This window comes from Medicago sativa, chromosome 7 (assembly GCF_051527215.1).
Source record: "Medicago sativa cultivar Bolivia chromosome 7, Bolivia_mono, whole genome shotgun sequence".
Taxonomy (NCBI): Eukaryota; Viridiplantae; Streptophyta; class Magnoliopsida; order Fabales; family Fabaceae; genus Medicago; species Medicago sativa.
Genome location: NC_140755.1, coordinates 54,829,182 through 54,855,218, shown reverse-complemented (window position 1 = coordinate 54,855,218; position 26,037 = coordinate 54,829,182). Strand labels below are relative to the sequence as shown.

General features: G+C 34.6%; 2 protein-coding genes across 2 annotated transcripts; both read left to right on the top strand.

Moving 5' to 3' along the window:
- Window positions 1-4,554: 4,554 nt before the first annotated feature.
- LOC146906842 (uncharacterized) lies at window positions 4,555-7,794 on the top strand. Its single transcript, XM_085722584.1, has 4 exons — window positions 4,555-4,779; window positions 4,898-5,122; window positions 7,270-7,440; window positions 7,569-7,794. The coding sequence occupies exons 1-4, from the start codon at window positions 4,774-4,776 to the stop codon at window positions 7,620-7,622; spliced, it is 456 nt and encodes a 151-aa protein (XP_085578710.1). The 5' UTR covers window positions 4,555-4,773; the 3' UTR covers window positions 7,623-7,794.
- A 14,056-nt stretch (window positions 7,795-21,850) lies between these two features.
- On the top strand, window positions 21,851-23,332 carry LOC146906841 (uncharacterized). The gene has a single exon (XM_085728973.1). It carries the CDS (start codon window positions 21,851-21,853, stop codon window positions 23,330-23,332), a length of 1,482 nt encoding a protein of 493 aa, XP_085585099.1.
- The last annotated feature ends 2,705 nt before the right edge of the window (window positions 23,333-26,037 follow it).

Below are 26,037 nucleotides of genomic sequence, written 5' to 3'. Positions count from 1 at the left end.
TGACAACTTATAAAGAAAAACGAGGTATTGACACAAAAATCAAAGTAATAAAGAGATGTTATACCCTAATTTTGGACCTAAAAATACTAACTCAATTCTTCTTTTCTTGCATTTTAAGTCATTTGAACTATCTCTGGTCAATTACATCTTTCTCTGCATTTTATTTCAATATTATTTGCAAAATTCATGAAAACGGGTATTTTAGTCATTTCCCGCATTCAACTCATTTTAATCCTTGAAAATTGTTTGAGTCTTTTAAATTGGTTTGTAGAAGTCCTTGTTTCAATCTCATGTCAAAATTCATTTCAAAAAAATATCAGTTGAGTCATTTTCTAGTCAGTTTAGCCCCTAGGGGCATTTTAGTCATTTCCCATGATAAAATCTCTTTCAATCTTTAAAAATTTGTTTGAGTCCTTTCAAATAGTTTGAATAAATCTTCATTTCAATTTTATGTCAAAATCCATTTCAAAAATTGCATTTGAAGTCATTTTGAGTCAGTTTTGCCCCTAGGGGCATTTTAGTCTTTTCATGTGTCAAAACCCTGTTTAAATTCTAAAAATTGTCTCTAAGTCTTGTATAAGTTCTTGCTTTAATTTCCTGTTAAAAAAATCCATTTTAAAATTTCATCTGAGTCATTTTTAGTCGTTTTAAGCCTCCAGGGGCATTTTGGTCATTTCACATAAAATTGCTGATTCGTTTTAATCTGCTTTGTTGTTTTTAATCGTCTCGCTTTACGTTAATTTTCATTTTTACTTTTTCATTTCAATTTTAGTTTTAATTTCCATTTTAGTCCTCGTACTTTTGTTATTTACATTTTAATCCCTTTTAAGTTTGTTAGAGTCCAAGTGCCATGTGTCCAAATGCTATTGGTCCTTAAGAGTTTGTTAGAGTCCAAGTCCATGTGGCATTTCCTCATTGGTCCAAGCATCCCTTTCATCACCTATATAAGTCAAAGTCTTGGTCAATTTTTCACATTCAATCATTTTCACCAAAAAATTCCACAAAAAGTCACAAAAAATTTCTTTCTTTTCCCTCTTCTCTTCTCTCTCACGTAACTAACTTTTTTCTCTCACTTTCCACCACCATAACCACTTTCTCTCTCCACCATAACAACCTCTAACAACCTTTTTCTCCACCACTCCTCCTCCCTAACTACCCTCCAAACCATCATCAACACCCCTTCCACCACTATCACCGCCGCAAAAGGCCACAACCACCACCATATACACAAAATCGAACCACACCTTCATTCTCAAAACCGAAATCAATGACACAAGCTGTCGAATTCGCACAGTGCAACGTTCAGCAATTTCAAGCATCCTTCAAACCGTTTCAGCCGCCAATGCACCGACGAAGCCTGTGAATCATCGCCGTTCAGACGAATTCCAACCGTTTCTCACGAAATCGCTGCAAACCGTTTCAGAAGAGGAAGATCAGAACTTGGACTGAGGGAAAGAAGAATCTCAAACCACGGCAGATCGGAACAACGAACAGAAGGAAAGGACAAGCCGAACCTGTGACGCCGGCGGTGAACCTCTCGCGACAACGACGAAACGCCGCGAGCATCAAGACGTCCGATCTAAACCGAATCAGCAGGTAAACACGCGAATTCGTCCTCTTTTCGTCGTTCTCTAGTTGTTTTAGAAAGATTTTGCAAGTGTTGTGCTATTGGATTTGCGTGTTATGATTTGCGTATGGAAGTGTTGTTTCGGATTCATGAATAGAAAAGGATTAGATTTAATTAAAAAGTCTTAGAGAAAGAAGAGGTTCAGGCGGCGGCGCCGCCACCCCTGGCCGGCCAATCGCCGCCGTAAGTTGTTGGGAGGATGAAGCTTAGAAGGGAGGGAGTACGTGAAGAAGAAGATAAGAAGGAGAGGGAACTGTGTTTTTCTTTTGTGCTCACGTGTTTTGTTTTAATTCCATTCAACCCATGAACCATACCCAATAACCCATGGGTTTAACCCATGACCCTACCTGTTTCTGCATATGTGGGCTTGGGCTTTTGCTCCTTTACTGATTTCGTTTTCTGCCTTATTTCTTGCTATTTTAGTACTGATAATTGCTGTTTACGCCTCCGGTGTGTCTTCTCTTTATGATAAAATTCCAAGAAAATTACTTTTTGTTTTCGATGTTTTTTTTTGTTTCTTGATATTTTTTGCTTGTCGAAAATTGATTAGAGGCGTAGAAAAATATTTTGTGGCTTTGATAATTCAACGTCTTGATTCATGTTAAAATGTCGTTGTAAAAACTTTCAAGTTTTATGAATTCTTTTGAGGTGATTTTGGCATTTGAAACCTATCTCTTGGGATGTGGTTTCATGCCAAAATTCACTCCAAGAGTATGTGTGTTTTGTCTCGCTTTTAGTCCACTTTTTTGAAGAATTTTGTGAAGTTTTAATGTGATGTTGACCTTGAGATTTTGGTATAAAGTTGTGACATTTAGACATGTAATTTTGTGGAATAGATTTGCCTCTTAATGTGGTGTTTGCTTGCTGTTTTGGTTTAGTTCTTGAGGACCTTGTGTTTGATAAATAATGTGAAACTCTTTTGTGAAATAAAAGTGCATAAAGAGCTTGAAAATCTTATAATTTTTGGCATGATAATTTCCCTTGGTTCTCATATTTGTTCCCTTGGAATGAATCACTTGAAATGTCTTAATATTGTGAGAATCTAGGGCTTGAGTTTGCTTTAGGATTATATTGAATTTCAAGTCCTTTTATCACTTTTTTTGCTAAGATTGCTAGTTTACTTTTCTTGCAAATTACAAATAGCTTTACTATGCTTTTTAATACTAGTTTCTATATCATTTGTGCTATTAACTCTTTCATTTAATGTTTCATTCATCCATGAGCATTTCATCTCCCTCTTATATTCTTAGTCCTTACTTTCTTGCAATTTAATTTGTACAAAGATTTAGAATGTAAAACTTAGGAAATTTTGTAATATTTTTTCTTATGCAATTTTAATTTCTTGGCAAAGAGGCCATAGAATGTATCTAGGCCAATGATGTAAAGGACAATGGACTCTTATAATGTACACCGACACAAGCACCGACACATGCACACACACCACTTTAGCTATATAGTTAGAATATGCATGTTTAGATGTATGTTTAGGATTGTATGTTTAGATGAATGTTTAGGCTTTATACTTAGAAAAATCACTTTCAAAAAAATATGAACAAACTTCACTCAAATCTTTTTCACAATAAACCTTGGGTCAAAACCCCATTGATTTTCCTTTTCATTTTCTTAATCAAATTTCAATAAACTTTAATCATACCTTGACTTGTTTTTTTGCAAATAACTAATTCCACCTCACCTCTTCTAAATCTCATGCCCTTGAGGCCTCTTTCTATTCTTCAAATTCCAATTTTCAAACTTAAAATCAACCAACAAAAACAAAAACATTTTTTGGAGGAGAACTACGGTGGATTTGATCCCTTAAACAGGTACGTAGGCAAGGAACAAAATTCCTTCAATTCAATTAAAACAAAAATTCAAACACATTCTTCTCCCTCCAATTCTTCACTTAGAAAATTCTTAGGTGTAAATATCATTTCAAAATAGCATTTAAAAATAAAGCGCGCGTAGAAATTAAAAACGGTTCCTATAGGATACTATAGTCGTTATGGGTGCCTAACACCTTCCCGTAGCGAAAACAACTCCCGGACCTCGATTCTCAAGGGTTTTGCTTACTTTTTCCCTTCCCAAGAAAAAATAAGATATCACCGGTTAAAAGGTCCAAACGTAATCAATGTTTGACACCCGAAAACCAAGATAAAACAAGAGAGAAAGTAAAAACATAATGTGAGTATGAAAAAGAAACTTATCACAAAAATTGTAAAAAAATGATGGGTTAAATATGTTTTTACGCTTGATAAAATTGAGAACTTCTAAGTTTAGTCCTTACTTAATTTTAATAGGTTTTTTAGTCCATACAAAAAAAATTACTTATAATTTTAGTCCCTGTTACAACAAAGTTTGTTTAATTATCCTTGAACTCTTAATTTTTGAGCCATTTTTTGAGACAAGTTTAGAACACTATGATAGGTTAATTTACTAAAATTTAGAATTTTTTAACATGAAATGAATTAAATATGAATTTTTTAAAACGACAAAAGTTAAAGATAAAATTAACAAAATTTGGACGTAGAAATCAAATTTTGCATCAATTTTTTTGCAGAGGAACTTTTAGTAATGTTCTTAACATGTCTGCAAAAAATTGTTCAAAAACTCAAGAGTTTAAGCATAAATTAAACAAATTTGAATTGAGGAGGGACTAATATACTTAGTGCATAATTTTTTTTTAGGAACTAAAATAACTATTAAAATTAAGTAAAAACTAAACTTAAAAGGTCCCAATTTTATAGAGACCAAAAACATATTTAACCCAAAAATAATTGTAAAAATATCATTTCTCATCTATCAATTATGTCTATTGTTCTTATAAATAGACACCACATGGCCCTATCTTGTACAAGAAAAGAAAAAATAAACCCCATAGGGAAGATAGATAAATTGGTCAAACTTGTTAATTTCCTTTATATTTCCTCAAGCTTTAGTCCTCTCTCTCTCTCTCTCTCTCTCTCTCTCTCTCTCTCTCTCTCTCTCTCTCTCTCTCTCCACATTCCCTCCTCTTTTTTTTATTTTTTTATTTTTTATTTTTAAGGATCCCTCCTCGATCTTCTTTTTAAATCCATAGTAAACTCAAGCTCAGACATACGTAACAAATTCTGTATAGATTTGATCTTCACTTATCTCTCAGCTCTTTAATGGAAGTAAGTCCTTTTTATTTTTCATCTTCTTCCAATGCTTTATTTATCATAACCCATTTCTGATTTGTATCTTTTCTTTTTCTTCTTCTTTTGGTGCTGTGTATATAATAATACAACATAGGAATACTATTACAAGAGGAGTCATGTACCAAAATTTGGAAGCTGGGATTGGAATGATCATAATAATTTCCCATACACAAACTGTTTCGATTCCGCGACACAACCCGGTTCACTACGCTATAGTTACTCAGCTGAGTCTGAGGATCGTGATCTTTATGTTACAGGGGATTTCTACGACAACCATGCTGTCTCATCCACCATGCTCCTTAATGTTCCTCGTAAAAGGGTATCTCCAAAATTCTTATTCTTAATTTTCTTCTATTTTGGTAAAAGTTTGTTTGATCTTGTTCTTATCATGTCTCACTTCTGTTGATATAAATTTTGTTACTACTAAATCATGTAGATCTACATAAATTTAATAGAATCCATTGTACATATTCTTGGTACAATGAATTATAATATTGATTAGTTTTAATCCCATGTCATTCGTTATTTATGAACAAAAAAGAATAGCAAAATAGTCTTTTTTTTAATGAGAAAAATCTATGGCCAACGATCGGAGTTCAAGGTATGAAAGACTTTAGATTCTTAGATTATTTTACATTTATCTTTCTTCAAAGGCATTAGCGTTATTTGAATAAAAAAATTCTGAATCTAAGATTTGTCATTTTACTATTAGACCAACCCTTTGAAGTTAAACTACTCTCTAGTCTTTTACCGCATACTTCTCAACATATATACCATATTTTTTTTCTACATGGAAATATATATATATATATATATATATATATATATATATATATATATATATATATATATATATATATATATATATAGGGGAAATTTAAAATAATGTCACTCATGTAGATTTACATTAATTTAATAGAATTCATGAATTACATGGTTTATAGAGTGTTGCACCGGTACATTCAAGTCTCAAAATGAAAATACCTCAAAAAAAAAAAAAAAAAAAGAAGCAAAGTTCGATTATTTGTGCAAAGTCATCTCGGTGGGATGATGTTATTCTACTACAATAAAGGGTCTACTTTATTTGTTCTTTAACTTCATGCTTTTAAAATAAAAGTAAAGTGTTAGTAAAAAAAAGGGCAGTGTCCTCACAAGAATATATGACATTAACAATGACCAGAATACGAAGTTCTGTGTCATTCCAATAATAGGGCCAGACCTTTTGTTTGTGGTGAAAAAGAAAAAATTGGTATATGATACACGCTAGTTCATTACAACTGGCCTTGGTATGATATTCAATCTCTTTTAAGTACACAATTTTTTATTTTTAGTCTGCAATTTTTTTTCTTTTCTGTTTTATTATTTTTAATCCTTACAAAATTGTTGTTTGCAATATTCATTTCAGTCTTAACTTGGAGGAACTAAAGTCATACATTCTGCATTTTACAAAGATCTTTTTAATACGAATAAATTTTGCATGGAGTTAAATAAAACAACAATGATCAAATATAAAAAAGAAATGAAATATTTATAAGGATTAAAAACAAAACAAAACATTTACAGGAATTTAAAACAAAAAAATGATCTATTTGCAAGTAAAAAAAACATATTGATATCTTTTACAGAGTATATACATATTTTAAGCATTAATAAATTTAATAAAAGTTATTTCAAAAGTCTTCGTGAACTTAGTTCACATCCGTAGATACATTGTAGGGCTAAATAAGTTTTCTATCCCTATAAATATAACGAATTTTAATTTTAGTCGTTAAAAAATTAAATTGAATGTTTTCATCCTCACAAAATTTTTTACTTTGTTTTTAGTCCACTTTATGTTCATGTAAATGTTAAGATTATAACTCTTTTATGTTCAAATTGTATTCATTTTATGTCCGTTTATTTTGTTCAACATTTATATATTTATATTATGTTAAAAAAATGTCAAAAACATATCAAAATTATATCCATTAGGGACCAAAAGTAAAACAAAAAATCTTGTGAGGATGAAAACATCTCATTTTATTTTTTAGGAACAAAAATCAAAATTTGATATATTTATAAGGACGAAAAACTTATTTAACCCTATATTGTAATCCCCATAAGCTTAGCTCAGTTGGTAGAGATATTGCATCATGAGTTTAGCTCAGTTGGTAGAGATATTGCATATTATATGCAGGGGCCGAGGTTCGAACCCCAGACACCCCACTTCTCCACATTTAAAATGTGCGAGCTTTTTAGCCACTAAGCTACTTGACAAAAAAAAATGTGCGAGCTTTTTAGCCACTAAGCTACTTGACAAAAAAAAAGATACATTTTATAATATATGTTGGAGTCAGGGTTCGAACCCAGACACTTCATTTTTTCATCTTTAAGAGGCAAATTTCTAATATTAGACTACTTGAACAAAAATTGTTTCAAAAATAAAATAAAATAAAATTTAGATACTATGTGTTTATGACATTTCAGGCAAAGGTGAGTGACAAGCATGAAAAAGAAATCAAAAAGAAGAATTGGGTCAGAAAGATGGATATTGAACTAAAACCAAATCCACAGTCCAATTTAATACCAACCTCATTGCCAATTGAAGAGGACTTATACAACATCTCACCACACCTTCCTTATGCCAAAGATAAAAAGGTCCACACCTCTTGTCTAATTTTATACTCTTTTATACTCTTAATTTGGTCAACATTTACATCTTTTGATAAAGTGGTGATTACTTTTCTTTTATAATTTTGTTCTCTTTCTCATCTTATTGTGTGCAGAGAAGGGGGTTATGTTTCTTTTGTACTTGCTTTTTACCAACTTGCATTGCTTGAAATTACAAGAATTGAAGTAGTGGTCCAAAGGCCATATATGTACAAATACGTGTAATAGAGGAATGTATTGGTGGATGATGCCTAGCTTATGTAAATGCAGCATATTTATTTTATAAGAAAATGCAGCATATTTTTGTTAGAAGATTATAATGACTAGGCTATTACTTTTCCACCCTATGTGTTTCTCACACGCCCTATTTATTTTCTTCTAAAAATACCTTGATTCGGATTATATAATCCGTACCAAATTGTTAGATTTTTTAGATTCTAAAATCTGAAATATACTTTGCCCAGATTTATAAAGATTGTGTTTATATTATTTCAATGACATAAATATAACTGACAAAGATATAAAATAAATGCAAAAATAAACAAAATGAAACAAATAAAATATAATTTTATTAATATATCAATACACTTACAATGAAATAAAGTTTAAGCTTAAGGTTGGGGTAAGGTCAACCTTGCGCCCAAACAGGCCAACATGGCACCTAGACAAATCGTGCTTCTTTGCAGCACGTCACCATCCTCAATAACCGTTCATACAATCCCTGCATTTCCAAAGTAGTCTCTTTTTATGAAAGGCCAACGATGGAAACACGTTGTTGTAGAAGGAAGAGGAGGAGAGTGTGAGATGATGGTGTGAGAAATGGTGAAGGTTTGAAGGGTATTTTTAAGGGAAATTTGTGAAGATTTTGGTTCAGAGTGTAACGACACTTAATGGCGAGTCAAATAATGTGTTCAAAGGGTTTTACCAGCCATTAAAGCTGGTAAAACCCTTTGAAAAACGTGTTCCATGAGTTACTCAACACCGTCCAAAACTCTGACATGTTTCAGATTATATAATCTGAAATTTATAAAAGATTTTCGGATTATATAATCCAAAATGCTTCAATAATAGGTGAAAATGACACAAACTTCGTATTTTGTAGAGTGAGGGATAAATTCTGAAGATCATCATTTAAAAATATAGATAGATAGATTCCGAAGATTTTTACCATGCTGCCAAATATCTCTCCGCTGAACTTTACGCTAAAGATGTCTATTTAAAAATATAAATATATAGATTATGAAGATCTTCTTCAAGTTGTCAAATATCTCTCCAGTGAACTTTACGCTAAAGATGTTTACTTAATAAGATAGATAGATAAATTCTGAAGATCTTCATCATGCTGTCAAATATCTCTCCGCTGAAATTTACGCTAAAGATGTTCATTTAAAAAGATAGATATATAGGGTGCAAGTCAGGTTCGAACTATATAATCCGAACCAGTTAAACACAGGTTTTTTGTGTGGTCCACATTGCACCGACAATTTCTGTTGTCCACGACGCACAAAAACTTCTATAAATAAGTGTGCTTGGTTCATTTTCTGTAAAACACAACAAAAACTCTGAAAATCTTCCGAAAGATATGAACACCAAGATGTTTCTATGAGCTAGATCTTGATGTCTTGGCAGTATACCTATGTCAGTTAGCAAGACAACATGATCTAGCTCAAAACAATCCTCTTGAAACACTTTGCCTTTTATCATTATGTTGCAGATCTGATTCCGATGAACTTGATCCAGTTGACCTGTCGATCGAAATATGTCAGTTGACAGGCCAGCTGGATCAAGTACAAAATCACATCTTCGAACACCTTTCCAGAAGATCCATCACTTATGTTATTGTGTTGTTTTAAGCTGTTTAATTATTTTTTTACCTTTTTTTTTCTTTAAAATTCATATGTAATTAGCCATGAAAACCTACCTAAAATGAAACTTAAACACAACCTGGTGCTTTTCGGATTATACAATCCAAAAATATTTAGACAGGTTCAAATTGTAAAATCCGAAACCTCTCAGACTAGTTGGACGGCGGCGTTTCACCAAAGGTTTGGACGGTTTGTGGTGTGTTTAATGCATTTTTGGTCGGTTGGACCATGTGAAACGTTTCCTTTGATTGTAGTTATGATCTAGGACTGGTTTAAGACTATAAATAGGCTTGCATTTTAAACAATCTCATTCAATATTCATTTCCCATCTTTTCTTAATTTTTCTTAAACATTTTTTAGTTTTTTAGGAGTGTTTATGGTGTCATGGTCATAGCTGACCGTTCATAGAATGCCCACAATTGCTTTGCAGTTTATGCGGGAATTATATGACGGTTAGGAGAGACCTTTGCCATTAAATACAACACAAAAAAATACAGTTTGTAATATTTCTGATTTTAGAATTCGAAAAATCCTAACGATCTGGTTTAGATTATATAAGCAAAACCAAGTGTATTTTTGGAAAATTTAAAAGACGCACGAGTATAGCATAGGTGGAAAAAATAAAAGCCAAATGATTATCATGGGAAGGCCTTCTTGCCAATTTATTTATTGGTGTTTAATTATTCTTTCACTTTCCTAGCAGTTTAGCATTCGATGTTCGATGTACTTGTGGAAAAAAAAAAGTATTCAATGTACTTTTGATTAAGGCATTTTCAAGATAGTGATATTTGTTTTTTTATTATTTTTGGTAGTGAGATAGTGATATTTGTTTGAAAATGTATAAAAAATATTGGAAAGTTCATTTATTCATATTATATCCTTCATCTGTCCCTAATCATAAGTTTTACTTTTTTATCAAAAAAAAAAATTCCAGTGTTTGGAAAATATTAGCCGATGATAAACTAATTGAAGTGTTTGGTAAAATTAGCGATTTAACTAGCTGATAAATGTAAAACATCATAAAAGGACATTCTTAATTCATAAGACAAAATTAGTGGTTCAACTATACCTTATGAACATCTACTTTTGCTCCAAGTCGACGAAAGCTTTAGCAGTTGCCATGAATGATCTCCCTAAAATTAGCGGGCAATCTTGCTCTTCGTTGTCTTGTGCGACAATGACATCAATCTCAAATTGAAATCATCCAATGTCAATCATCATGCTCCTCACCATTCTTACAGGCGTTGTTGTAGTTCCATGTGCAAGTCCAACGTCCATGAAGCATGCCTCAACGTCAATCCTCAGATTCGTTTGAATGTGTCTAGTGGCATTAGACTACCACCTGCTCCTAGGTCACACAAAGATTCTCCTACATAGACATTCTACACAACCACAAGGACTTTGAAACATCCATGATCTCCTTCCTTTCACAGGACTTGAAATTCTTCATCTGATGGCTTCTCTTCCAGTTTCATGATCTCTTGAAGAAATTTCAAGAGACAAGGAATTTGTTCGACCATTTCTTTGATGGGCATGTTAACTTTAAACTTTTCTAACGCTTTGATGAGCTCTTGAAAATTTTCTTTTTCTTAATTCTCACCATTTTCAACTTCCACTTCAAGAGTTTTGCATTTTTCAATGTTATGTTGTGTCTATTCCGTAACCACTGTTTTTGATACCTCAACATTAGCCTCTTCTTTATGTCCCTTGTTTTTTATCTTTCTTTTCTTATGATCCTTCTTTGAAAGCTTTTTTTTTTCCTTTCATGGACTTTACTTCCATTGTTGGTACTTGTATTTTCTCGGAAGTGGTAGATTCACCTTCACCTACAACTCTAGGTTCAACCTGACTTGTTTTCACCTCTTTACTCAACTTCCTCCTTACTCTTACCTTTTCTCTCAAATCTCCTTGTCCACCACTCTGGTTCCTTCTGTTTCCTAGAAATTATCGTGCGGTGTACTATTCTACGTGCTTCTTCAATTTCTCAAAGTTCATTTTGTTTAGTGAGATGCTGTTCATAAACAATATATATATATATATATATATATATATATATATATATATATATATATATATATATATATATATATGTATGTATGTGTGTTCAAGGGAACAACAAAAGGTAGAGTAACATTGGTATTTTCTAGAATCTCTCCAAAAGTACTTGCGTCTTATTTACCTTGCTATCTTTCTTTTTCGGTTTCTCAGCTTTCACAATTAAAGGGGTAGGTTCACTAACCTTCTGCTTTGGCTTACCACTGACCTTTCCATCGGTTTCTTCCTGACCATGCTTTCCATCTAAAACCATCTTGCACACTTCTCTTCTTGAGCTCCCAATGTTAGCGAGTTGTGTGGAAATCTACCCAATCTAAGTCTCGAGATTTTAGATTGAAGCCTCGATGTTCCTTTGAGTTTCCTCTTAATTATTTGTGATTGCTTCAATCTGACTTTGAGTAGTCTTTATGTATTAAGCGATAGTTTCTTCAAGATTTTTCCTTAGTTGTTGTTGATTGGTAGGTTAAGGTGTTTGGAAGTTGTTGTTTCCACCCCATGAAAAAATTTGACGGCTTGGCCATCTGGAATTGAAATTGTTAGAGTAAGGATTCATTTGCTGTCTAGCAAAAGATCGCATGTACTTTAATTGCTCTTTGGATAACTCCAAACTTGCTGGAAGTCATGCACCACTTTCACGAGTCTTCTCACAAAAGTCGCAACCTATAAAATTTGTTGGCAGTTGGCCACCTCTTAAGCTTCCAAATTCTTAGATATTGTTTCTATCTTGTAGCTTAGAAGTTTATAACTTGCTAGTAGGGTATCCTGATTGTCGGGATGTAGAACTCCTTACTTATTAACAATACTCATATCATTACCTTGAGGTCGGTATTCGTTCAAGAACATGTTGTCAATTAGCTCCCAAATCTCTGCAGTTGTTTTGTTCTTCATGGTATCTCCTGTTTATGCATCCAACATCATTCTGGTTTGCTTTTTAAGACTATTTTTGAAAATCAAGGTGATTTCCATCTCAGAAAAGTTGTTCCCCTAACATCTCTCAAGTAGGAGCTTGTATCTCTCCCATGCTTCGTATAAGTTTTGTTCGTCTTCTTACTAAAAACTAGAAATCTCTCACCTATTCTCCACGTATCTTATTGTTGGGAAAAAGTGGCTGAGAAAGGCCATCTTCATTTGGTCCCAAGTAGCCATGGTGCCACTCGGAAGTGAATTAAGCCACTCATTTGCTCATCCTTTCAGAAAATAGGCAAAAAAGCGAAGTCGCTTGTCAGACTTTGAAACTCCATCTGGATTGATAATGCTGCAATTTACTTAGAAATAAGTCAGATTAGCATTAAAATCTTCTGAGTCAGTACTTGAAAATTGGTTCTCCTTCAAAGCTGTGAGAACTGAGTTTTTAATGTCCAAGAAGACTGAGTTTGTTGGTCTAAACCCTCTAGCAACTTCATCGAGGTTGTCGAGTCTTCCGTAATATCCTAATGTTATGCGTTCCATGACTCCCACATCGTCATCTGATGAGAAATCACTAAGATCAGGAAATGGAACAACTGTTGATTCTCTTGCTTCCCGAATAGATTTCCGGATAGCTCTCTCTGTTTTATCGATGTATGAGTTGAATAGTAAGGTACCTGAATTTTTACCACACATAAAACAACTCGTAAGAAATTTTAAGAGTTTGCGTAGAGGTTTAGACTAAAACAAAAAGGAAATAAAAAATATGTATATTTTTTATTTTATTTTTGGATATATAACAAAAAAAAAAACAAACAAAAAAATATAAAAACAACTACATCTAACTTATAGAAAATAAAAAATAAAAACAAATGAAATGAAAATAAAAACTTACCTAAACCTCACCTACTTTTTTTTTTTGAAGGATAAACCTCACCTACTTATTTAGAAAATAAATTCTACCTATTACCTTGCCAAAGACTTGTGGACGAAAGGTTTAAATATTGGTAAGTGCACCAAATCGTAACAAGTAATAAAGTAGTAAGTTTATCATCTCTACAGGGATTGTCGTTCAACTCGGTAATTAGTGGAACTTATTGAAAGTAAATAAAAGAAGAGAATTAAAAGAGGTTTGTAGGGTTTAATTGTCTTGCCTAATACAAGATTAAGTTGCTTTGATTAAGATGTGTAACGACGATTAGATAATATTTAATCCCCACTTCCTTCTTTGTTGGATTGAGGGTCCGTTTGGATTAGCTTATTTTAAAGCTTATATAAAACAGCTTATGCAAACAAATAAGTTTTTATGTATTATTTAAAAGTTTTTAAGGTAGTTTTTGAAAAAACAGTTTATGAAGATACAATTTTCGTTAGTAAGAGCTTATAAATTAAAATAAAAGCTTATTTATTTACATAAGTTATTTTTCATAAGCTCAAAATAAGCTCAAACCAAACGGGACCTAATTCAAATTACCTTTTAATTTAGATCTAAGGATTATATTAACAATGGTTTTTTCACAGTAAGAATATCCATATAGATGTCGGATTGCTCCATAACCTCCATAACTCAACTATGAAAGCCATGGACATATCCTTTGACGTCAACATCTCGTGTGCCTCCTAAATTGTAATATAAAGGAATTACACTTCATGGAGATGTCTAACCCTCATACCCTAAGGGTCCCTAATAAAATAAAGACTCTTGAGAAAAAGTCATAGGTAACGACCTAGTTAAACAAGAATTAATTTATGAACCCTAACCTAGTTTGAAATCAGGGTGTTACACATTGAGCCAATCCTTTACTCAACAATTTAGAGAATAGACAAACAAACAAAGTTTTTTTTTGAACTCTGAAACTCCAGCATCATTGATGTTGCTGAATGCTACTAAGAAATATTTCAGATGAGCATTAGAATCTTCCGATTCCTTACCTGAGAACTGGTTCTCCTTTAGAGCGGCGAGAATTATGTTTTTGATGTCAAAGATGACTGGATTTGTCGGTTGGAACCCTTGAACAACTTCATCGAGGTTTCTGAGTGTTCCATAATCTCCTAGTGTGATTCATTCCACGTCTCCCATCTCGTCGTCAAATGAGAAATCACTTAGATTTGGAAGTGGAACAATTGCTGCTTCTCTTAATTCCTAGATGGATTTTCGGATAGCTCTCTTTGTTTTATCAATCTATGATAGGTCATCTTACGTTATTCCTTAGCATGTTTTTTAGTCATTTTCAGTAGGTTTTACAAGCAGAATATAGCAGTATTAGAGCAATTGCTTATGATTTTGGGACATTTGTAATGTCTTCTATATTTGAGTCTGTAATTCTATTCTTCCTGAAACATATCAGTTTTAGGGTGTTTTGTTGTAATTTACGAAGAAATCATGCATATCGGCAAAGCAAGACATCTGAAGATTTGTGAAGTCCTTGGGAAGATGAAGAATCAAGTTTCAAGAGGCCTCAGAAGATGTTACAGAGGGATGAATTCTGTTCCCAAGTTCCAAGACATCATACATAGGAGCAAACACCTAAAAAGGCGAAGAAACATATGTTTTCAGCACCAGACAACACGCACATGCACCCAGCGCACAAAACGGGGCTCCAGACGCGCAATAAATCTACACAAAGGGCCTGGCGCATGAATGTAGGCGCCTGAAATGTCACTCACATGCGCCTAGCGCATGGTTCTAGGCTCCTGACGCCTGTTCCTTGCAGGCCAAAGAGCTGTTTTGTGAAAATCAAGAATTGAGATTCAAGAGGCCTCAAAAGACTTTACAGAGGGAAAAATTATGTTCCCAGGTCCCAAGACATCTTATATGGAAGCAAACACCCAGAAGGGCAGAAAAAAGAGATTTAGGGCTAAGAACGCACTCACGTGCGCCTAGAGCATGAACCATGCGCCTGGTGAATGCCTCATGCACCTATAACATGAGTGTTTTGCAGACTCGTGCACCTAGATCATGGGTTATGCACCCCGAGCATTGCCTAGTGCTGGCAAAAAAATTCTTTTTTCTACATTTTAGTGGGAAAAAGCTTGGTTTTTGGGCCCAACTTCAGGTGGAAACTCTCCTTATATATACCACATTCCTCATGCAAAATTTCTAATTCAGAACGAAGAGGTTCAAAAGGAAGGCAAGCACTAGGAGCTTCTAGGGAGGAGTTTCTCTTTCCTCATTCAAAGTTTTTCTAGGTTATGTTTTTATTTCTTTTAAAATTTGTCTTTAGTTACCATGAGTAACTAAATCTTTTTAGGCTAGGGTTATAAGATGAACCACTATTTTATTTGTTGGATATTTATTTAATTTAAATTATTTATTTAGTTATTTTATGTTTGTTATTTAGTTTTACTACCGTGCGTAAGATTTGTCTGATCTGGAGCATAACCCTAATTTAGGCACTTAGGTATTGACTGGGTCTAATATTGATATTTATATCTGTTTAACCTGGAAATCCTTGGCAAACGTCGTTTTCACAAGGCTTTTTGCTGCTTTCCTAGGGAATCCGCCCTTAGCAAAGTGGAACGTGTAACACCCTAAACCCTTAACCGATAAATCATGCAAATAATACAATCATACAAAGGATTTAGATAATACTACTTCTATAAGTCCAAACATGCATAATTAATTTTCAAAACATCGCAGCGGAATAATATCATAATATCTTATCAACAGATAATAAAAATCTCCAAAGTAGCCATGCCTCATATCTCATAATATATCACCAAAACAAATCTCCAAATCTCAACAAACTGAATGATAAATATCATAAAGTCATAAAACATAAATAACAACAGACAAACATTCTAATCAGAGCCCCACACTAAGATTCCAAAGCAAAGGAACGAGGTATCTCCAAACTAGCCTTAAGCGTACTCATAAGCAAAGCAACTAAAAGTGCACGTTGTCTACCCATTTATACAAATAGGTAGGCGGTAACCAAACGACCACTGAGGGTTAGATAACATTCAACAATTAAAGTATAACCAAATGAAGGTAGAGCGACATAATTAATTTCAAATGAATAAATAACACTTCATTAAATTATTCAAAACAACCCAACATCATTATTAATCATCAAGCATACCAGTATAATAATACAAAAAGTACATTTTCACATCTTCACATATTCACCAAATTTCACCAAGTATATAAATCACCGAGTTTCACCAATGCATATAATCACCAGGCACATAATAACAAGTATGACACTTATCAAATGTATGCAACGCGCTCTAGACCTGACTCTATATGCATGTGGTACCAATCATCGCCTCTTGATACAACTGTATCATAATCGTCGCCTCTTGAATACAAAGTATTCTAGTTGTTGCCTCTGGAAACAAAGTATCCTAATCGTCTTTATTGGATATAAATATCCTACTTGACACTTATGAATGCATGAACATATGACTCAATAATGCATGCGTTCATTCTACAAAATTGTCATCATTAAAGTCCTCACCTCTTATACATGCATTCATCATGAATATCGTCGTCATTTTGTATGTAAGATTTCGTCATCTTTAATAAATAATCATCATTAAAATCATCATCATAATCATCATCAACAATCACCCCAAAGATACAATAAAGTTTTAAAGTCACATTTTGCATAAAAGACGGACAACTATCCACATCATGACATTCATCATATTAAACACCCAATCGTCATTGATTCATTCTTATTCTTTCATATCATCATGAACACAAAGCCATTTACAAGTCATTTGACAATAAAACATCATTTTGACAAAATTTGTTTATTTTCACAAAAACTTACATTTTCCAACCATTTCACCGAAAGCAAGTATCCATGTTTGACACACATCATAAAACATATCCACATATAACATATGATCATAGTAGCATATACATATCCACATCATAAGCCAATTCCGATTAATTCCAAAATTGACCTAAGTTCGTCTCTTTTTACCATTTTCCAAAGGAATTCCATTTTCAAAGCAAAACTAAGTTTAAAGCTTACACACACCTTTCAAAACCATTTTATAATCATTACTACAGAAAACAAACCATAACCCTATCAATTTCCTTGAGAAAAACGAGTTTTTGAAAATTTCATGTTCTTGAACCTTTTTCAAATAATTTCATTTTGATTCACAAAACCAATCTCAATCCAATCCATTTGATGTTTTCAAAGGTTTAGAAAGCATAACAATAGTTAAATACACCAAAATAATCATTCAGGAAAGTCCAGATCGACCCCCAAGTACCCAGAACGCTAAAAATATGGGTTGATGCACTGAGCAACTCGCCATGGCAAGCTCCAGCTTGCAGGCGAGCTGCACCAGAACAGGGAATCCAGTTTGTGGGTTTCCTCTTAGGAACACATCAAATTTTCCCTTAAAAACCTGATTTTGATCCCCCTAGGTCCCAAATTCGTCGCCCAAACTTGATTATTAGCTAACATACATCCAAAGGCAATCAAAACAACCACAACCATGGAATAATACCCTCAATTCACATCAAAATCATCATTTAGTTAATTTTGCACCAAAAGTTCATATTTTCTTATTTTCATTCAAAGTTTACAAACAACCACACTGTCATACCCCAAATTTTGACCAGTCGTTTTCTATTTGCATTTTAAGCAGTTAAAACCTTTTATTCGTACTTTGTGTAGTTAACATTTTTGTTCGTATTTTAGACAGTTAATTTTCTTTTTAGTTAAAACTTTTCTTTTCGTATAGTTAAGTTTTTTTATCGTATTTTAGTTAATGAAGTTTCTATTTTTATTCGTATAATTTTTTTCGTTTTTATTCGTATTTTAAAATTGTTATTGGTGTTTTTAGACAGTTAAAAAAGTTTTATTCATGTTTTAAACGCCGAGTAATCTCGTCGTTTCAGACGGAATTTCGGCAGAGAGGTATTTTAAAATACCTCATTTTGGTTCCGAAAGGACATTTTTAATTACCTTTTTTAATTTTTTAGTTAGTTTATTTTGTCTTATTTTTTATTACTATTATTATTATTTAATTTTCGTTTTTTTAATATGTTTGTCTTTTATTATTTTCATTTTATCCTCTAAAGTGTTTTAAGTTATTTCTTCTGGTCCAAGCTTAGTCTGGTCCACATGTCAGAAGCCTATTTGCCCATCATCACCCAAACAGTACTATAAATAGTGCCATTTATTACACTACACTGGTCACCAATCAAGGAGTCAGCCGCAGCAGTCAATCAACAAACCCTAAAACCTTTTCTCTCTCATCTAATTTCAGATCAAATCACCAAAAATCAACAAAAATGACATGAACACCATGAACACAAAATTTTCCAGCAAGCTCAAATAAACATATACCACCAAAATCATCATCAATCCAACACTGTCATAATCATAAATCATCACAACACTTGTTTTTTTTTGGGTTTTGCTTTTCATAGCAACATCAACACACGAACTCATACAAAACCGAGTTGAATAGGATTGGGGAAGAAAGAAGAAAAGTGAATCCGAATCTGTTTGTCATCATCAATATTATCTTCGATCCGTCTTTTGGTTTCAAGCTCACAAATAACACAACAGATTCGTGAAGCAAGAAGGAGGATCCAGAACCGAGATCGAAGAAAGGAACAAGTAACAAATCCCGTTCATCACAAAGGAAAAAGGACGAAGTAAGGGCATATCTGAATCGCGAAAGGAATAAAGAGGAAGCTGAAGCTGGATTCGCGAACGTAAAGGATAGAGGTAATTCTTTGTGTTTACCTTTCCCACTTGTTTTGTTTAGATCTAAGATGTTTGGTTGATTTTTTTTGAAAAGCAATGCCGGATCCGTATTTGAAATGAAAAAGGAATTCCAAAACTGTGTTTAATTTTAAAAAAAGAGGTGGCTACTACTTCCGGCACGGCGGCGCCGCCGTAAGCGGCCGGCCGACCACCGCGTCGGAGTTGTGTGGCTCACTAGAGAAGATGAATTTTCCGGCATGTTTTTCTAGTGTGAGAAGGAGAGGATTTTTGAAGTTAGAGAGAGAAAGTCAAGAGGGTTATGAACATTTTTTGGTGAAGCTGCTTTATATAGACTGTCTACTTTATTTTAATTCCATGTGTGACTCTCTTTTGTGCTATCATGCGCGCTCAATGCTAGGCCGTTAGATCGTAGATCTAACGGCCGATGATGCACCTGGTGTTTATTTAGATGTTTATTCCCTTGTATGAACTATGGTGTGCTCGCTGTTTGAACCGTCAGATCTTTGATCTGACGGTCACTGTGCTCCCAGTCTTGTTTCCTTTATTTTATGTTGTTTTTTTTAAACCCTTGGATCATTTAATCCAGTGGCTATGATGAATTTGCTGGTTATTTAATCTGGACCCTCTGGTTCATCAGATGGTCCAAATTAATCCAGGCTGAGCCAAGTTGCTTTGTTTGCACTTTAATCCTTTAGCTATGCCTTATTTACATTTTAGTCCTTCTTTTAAAATTTAACCCTATGTTTTTAAACTCAAAAAAATTTCACTATGTGTCATGCATTTTTTTTAATACTTTAATCCTTATAACATGCATCTTGTGGTTAATTTTGCTTTAATGTTTGTTTTCAAAACTTGCACTCCATGTTTTTTGAATATGCTTAATGTCATGCATTTTAGTTGGTATTTGTTTTCGTATGTGATGTTCTTCTAAATCTTTTGGTTCATGATCTAATATTTTGGTATGCTTTATTTTTGCATCATCTTTAGTATAATCTCATGCATTTTTTTTAATTCTTGCAATTTATTTAATTTCCATGATATTAGTGTGTATTTTAGGTAATTGATGTAATTTATTTTTTCGCATTTTTATTTCTTGCCTTAGAATGGATCTAGGAAGGGTATGTAATAGTGTAGTAATTGCACACACCGACACTTTATTTATCGCTTTATGCTCGCTTTATCTTTCGCATCGTTGCGCTAGCTTACCGTTAGTTTAGAAAAATCTTTTTATCCAAAAAAATCAAATAAGCAAAAGTCAAATATTTTCTCAATAAACCTTGGATCCAAATCCAAGTTGTTTTTCTTTTTATTTTCTTAATCAAATTCCTAAATGAATCTTAAATAAACTTAGACTAAATTTCTCAAATAAAATGAAACAACCTCACTCCTATGTTATTCTTCTATACCTTGAGGTCTCACAACCCTTCTTAAAACCATTTTCAAAAATAATTAAAATCAACCTAACCCACCAAAAATATTTTGGAGAGAGAACTACGGCGGTTTTGATCCCTTTTAAGGGTACGTAGGCAGAGGGTTTATTCCTTCCAAATCGATCAAAAAAAACAAAAGCTCATACTTCTTCTCCCTCCACTCTTTTACTTATACTTTAAGCAATAAATTTTCAAATAAAAATAAAGTTAGAAAGAGGTTCCCACGGAGTACCGTGGACGATGCCGGTGCCTAACACCTTCCCCAATCGTAACCAACCCCTGGATCCAAAAAGGGTTTTTAAATTCATCTTTTCCCTTCCCACGAATAAAGATCGAAAAGTCCAAACGATTGAAGGTTCAAAACCAATTAATGGATTGACACCCGAAAATCATGGTCTACAAAATTGGCGACTTCACTGGGGATCCTACGTGGGTTAAACCCACCTTTCTTCCTTTATTTTTGTGTTTTACTATTTTGTATATATTTTACCTTGTTACGTGAGGGGTGAGAAAAATAAAAGTCCTACTCCCGGACTTGAGTGAAACATAAGATAGGACGGAGTACGATCATAGTGCCATACCAGGAGCGGTCCTGCCTATGTGTTCATGTGATATAACTCCACTCAACGTGGGTTCAAGAGTAAATATACGTCACCATGAGCAGTCGTGATTGGCGATATTATTTTTGAAACCCATCAAGCGTTGAGAACCTTTAGATTACCTTTAACCCATCTTGGCCTTTCTAGGACGTAGTGCGGTGGCTAAACCAAGAGCGGTCTTGACTTTAGCTGTCACGCGATACTACACTCAAACTAGACTTCCTTGTGAATACTGTTGGTCTAGGAGCAGTCCTACACCGATAAGTCCACGAGGGTAGTTGTAATTTGGGAACTTGGTAGAACCCTTGTTACATGTGCAATTGAAACCATAGTCCTTACTAAATGGCGTTATTGTCCCTAAGCTCGAACATTGTATACCTTAAACCTCATCATGTATTCTATGTATTCTAGCATAACCATGCATACATGCATTCATCCATAAACCTTTTTTCATCCATTAAAAAAAAATGTTGAAGGATTTAGCCAAGTTTTTTGTAAACATCAAAGGTAGGGACCTTGTAAGAATGAACACCAAGCAATACAATTTCAAAAATCTTAACTAAGCTTTTGCTTTTGTCGAAGAACTTTGTCCTTGGTTTCATTCTTACCTCTTGAAAAAGGGAACCGATTGCGATATCTTTACAATTTTCAAATGAAACCGTGTTCCTCAACAATGTTTACAAATTAGCTTCGATAAGTCCTTCAAAAAATTTTTTTTGCATAAGCATATCATGCATCATGTGCATTCATAGTTTCTAGTCTGTGTCTCACATTGTGTCTTCTCAATCAAAGGTCAATCCATCAGTCAACTCGCATCTACAACACTCGAGCAAATTAGAATGGATCATCTTGAACAAGAGAACCACAAGCTTCGTGAAGAGGTGACAACCCTCCGGGCCGAAAATGAGATTCTGAGGAACTTAGTATCTTTGATGTCGGTTGCACAAAGTCAGCCATTGTCTCTTCCTTTTGGCAGCACTCAAGCTCAGATGGTTGCTTCCACTACCCCGATTTCAACAGTGTTTGCTAGTACTCCTCAACACGCTATGCTGGAAGGCTATCTCTGGAGTACACCTTTAAGTTCTGGTGAAGTATGCTGTCCCGGTGTCTCTAAGGTTCAAGCTCCCTTTGAGCAACAGACAATGCCTATCCCTCAATCAGGCCCGTTGATCCCTCAAGCTGCTATGACTTACTCATCACCTTTGATTCATACTACTCAGCAGGGCCATGAACCCATCTATCACTCAAGAAGTGTGGTTGCATACAACCAGGTAGAAGAACTGAGAGAAAAGTTTGATAAAATGCGGTTGGAATTGAAAGCTCTCCGTGGGGAAGAATCGTTTGGGGAAAGTGCTTATGATCTCTGCTTGGTACCAAATGTCGTAATACCACCCAAATTCAAGGCCCCTGATTTTGAGAAGTATAAAGGGAATACATGCCCTAAGGACCATTTGACAATGTACGCCAGAAAGATGTCCCCTCAAATCGACAATGATAAGCTTCTCATCTACTGCTTTCAAGATAGTCTGACTGGTGCCGCTTTGAAGTGGTACACGGGCCTAAGCCGTGTTGATGTCAAAACTTTCAAAGATTTGGGCAATGCTTTCATCCAAAGATACAACTACAACTTGTACTTGGCCCCTGACAGAGAAGATCTGTATGCCATGACCCAGAATGATAATGAATCTTTCAAAGCATATGCCCAGCGATGGAGAGATTTTGCCGATCAAGTCCGTCCACCTCTGGAAGAGAAAGAATTGACTGGGATTTTCTTGAGGACTTTGGATCAGTTTTATTATGAGAAAATGGTTGGAAGTGCTCCCACCAACTTTGCAAAGATGATGATTATGGGGATGCGTCTCGAAGAAGGGGTTCGAGAAGGACGCTGGGTCAAAGAAAGTGTTTCCACTGATAGTTCAGAGGAGGAAAACCAGGAAATGAGTATGGTAGAAAGTCAGCCTCAACAACAGTATCTGGCTTATCACCCTGTTGCCACTGTTATGCCTATCATAAATGATGTTCAGAGTTTGGGTTATCAACCCCAGTCCCAGCAGTATCAGAAACAGCCTCGAAAACAGTCTCCAAGAACTAAATTTGATCCTATTCCAATGAAATATGAGGAGCTGTTTCCTGATTTGCTTAGGAGGAACCTCGTCCAAACTAAACCACCTCCTCTAATGCTTAAAAAATTGCCAGCACTGTTTAGAGCTGATCTCTCATGTGTCTTCCATCAAGGGACACTAGGTCATGACATTGAGCACTGTTACGCTTTCAAGAATGCAGTCCAAGATTTATTTGAAGCCGATCTCTTGCCTTTCTAAGTTTGGATTCTAACATGCAAGTTAATCTGCTATCAGATCTTGGTGTTTAATGTTGATACATGGAATGTTTAGCTGCAATTGGGTCTTTGCTGATGTTTATTTCTACTACTCATATGTTTAATTAATATGTTTGTTTGTTGCTCTATGTTTTTCAAAAAAATCCTTTCGTCCCACCCGAGACGGAAGTGAACTTTGTTTAGGGCTTTTTGCTTTATGTATTTTCATCATTAATTAAAAAAGTCGCTTTGATCCCGACTTTGTTTTTATTATTGTGTTTTTTCTGGAAAAAATGGTAATACAAAAAACCCAAAAAAAAAATTCTTTCCATATATCTGCATAATCATAATGTTTATATCAATAATCAAATCATGCATTAATAAACCCGTTGAACACTTAAACCATGTACTCTCTCTTAACTTTGAGTTCCTTGTATCCGAGGTTGAAGAAATGGAGGATGAAAGTTTCCTAATGAGATATACTGCCTACTGGGGCATCTTGGCCGTCGAAGCTGCAAATACCAAGAAAGATCGTCCAGAAGAGGATTTTCATGTACAAAGACTGGCATGAGATGCTACCATCTGCCTTGTAGGGATATTGTACTTCAAGTGCACACTTTAACAGGGGCAACCCCCCCACCATCCCTCAGTATACAATATAAGGCGGTGCCTCACATGGAGGTCAAAGTTCTGTCAACGGAAGTTCCAATGAAAGCTAAGCTTGATTGAATTTAAAAGTGTTATTGCCAGTTATATCAAGTATTCGACAAAGAAGGCTCGTCCCCGTGAATGTCAAGAAAGTGGCTTTGTGCTCAAAAATATGTTACCTGATTCCAGGGGCAAATGAATGCCAAATTACAATGAATGGTGGTAAACTTGTATGTCCTGTGAATACCGATGCAGTCAAGAAATACTTTGTAAAAAAAAAAAAGCTCGATAAGTCGCAAACCTTAAAAGACGGCTTAGGCAAAAAAGAGCGTCTCGATGGACTGAAAACCCGAAAGGGCGGTCCATGCAAAAGTTAGAGAAAAAAAAATGAAAAATTAAAAAAGGTTTTTATCCTGATAGGTTGAAACCCACAAGGGCTACCTATGCAAAAATTAAGGATTATGACAAAGTAACTGCATCTGGTCGGACATGACTCACTTGGGGCATTTCAGCCGTCCAAAAGATTTCTGACTTATGGCAAATCAACCGCGTCAAATCAGATATGATTCGTCTGGGGCATTTTTAACTGTCAAAGGATCTCCGATATAAAGCATCTGCAAATCAAAGACTCGGAACAGTGGAATTCAAAGTTGTTAGAGAGCATAGCGGTTATAGTGTTCAATGTACCTTTCCCGTATAATTACCATTTTCCAAACTTTTAAAATCCGTGGAGCCACGCCTTTGGCAGGTCACCACTCTATTTACATTAATTTGAGCCTGTGCCCATTTATTTGAAATTCTCATTTATTCTGTTTGCATAATTTTCTTCTATTTTTGGTGTGAATACTTAAAGCAAAAATTAAAAAAAAAAACTTTTTAATGTCTTTTGAAAAGCATAAACAACAGGTACATCTTCTTTGAACTTATGAGTAGTAGAAACATACGTCAACTTTCGTCTCAATGACAGTTAAACTCTGCAAGGTAAGCATGATCAAAAATTGTGAGATGACCCCTGTCAAAAAATAAAAAAAAAAGAAAGAAAAAGGAAAAAGAAAAGAAAAAGGTCGCTAAGTTGAAATCCCGAAAGGGCGGCTTAGGCAAAAATGAGCGTCCCGGTGGATTGAAAACCCGAAAGGGCGGTCCAGGCAAAAATTAGGGGCATACAAAAAGAATATATTCCCGGTGGATTGAAAACCCGAAAGGGCGGTCCAGGCAAAAATTAGGGATAAAAAAAAGTATACAAAAAAAAAATGAGAAATGAAAAATAAAAACAGAGGCATCACAGTTCAAGTGGGTCAAATGGAAAGAATGCACTTGGTGTTGGATTACAAATGGCGACTTCTGCCTATGGTTCGATGAATGGCGACTTCCGCCTATGGTTTGATTGATGGAAACTTCCGCCAGACTTTGATTGATGGGTTTTATCCTGAGGAATGGCAACTTTCGCCGGTGGTTCGAAATGGCATCTTTTGCTAGTGGTTTGATTATGGGGCATTATCCCTTCAGTTGGGTCGATTAATGGGTTGTTACCCAATCTTGCTGGTTTGATTAATGAGTTGTTACCCCTTCAGCAGTATGATCAATGGTTTGTTACCCCTTCAATGGTATGATTAACGGGTTGTTACCCCTTCATTTGGTTTGATTAATGGGTTGTTACCCCTTCAGTGGTATGATTATTGGGTTGTTACCTCTTCAGTTGGTTTGGTTAATGACTTGTTATCCTTTCAAGTGGTTTGATTATGGGGCATTCCCCCTTCAGTGGTTTGATTATGGGGCATTCTCCCTTCAGTGGTTTGATTAATGGGTTGTTTCCTCTTCAAGTGGTTTATTTATAGGGCTTTACCCCATCAGTGGTCTGAGTGTGGGCTTTACCCCGACAGTGTTTAACCCATCTCCAGTAATGTTATCCCCAAAGAAGATTGCGGAGTGTCTGTACTGCGATGTCGGTCCACCTCCATCTTACTTGTCCAGTCTCGTCAGTTTCTCTTGTTACATAGAGTCATACAAGTCATAAATTCATCATACATTCATACATTCATGCATTCATTCATTCATGCATAT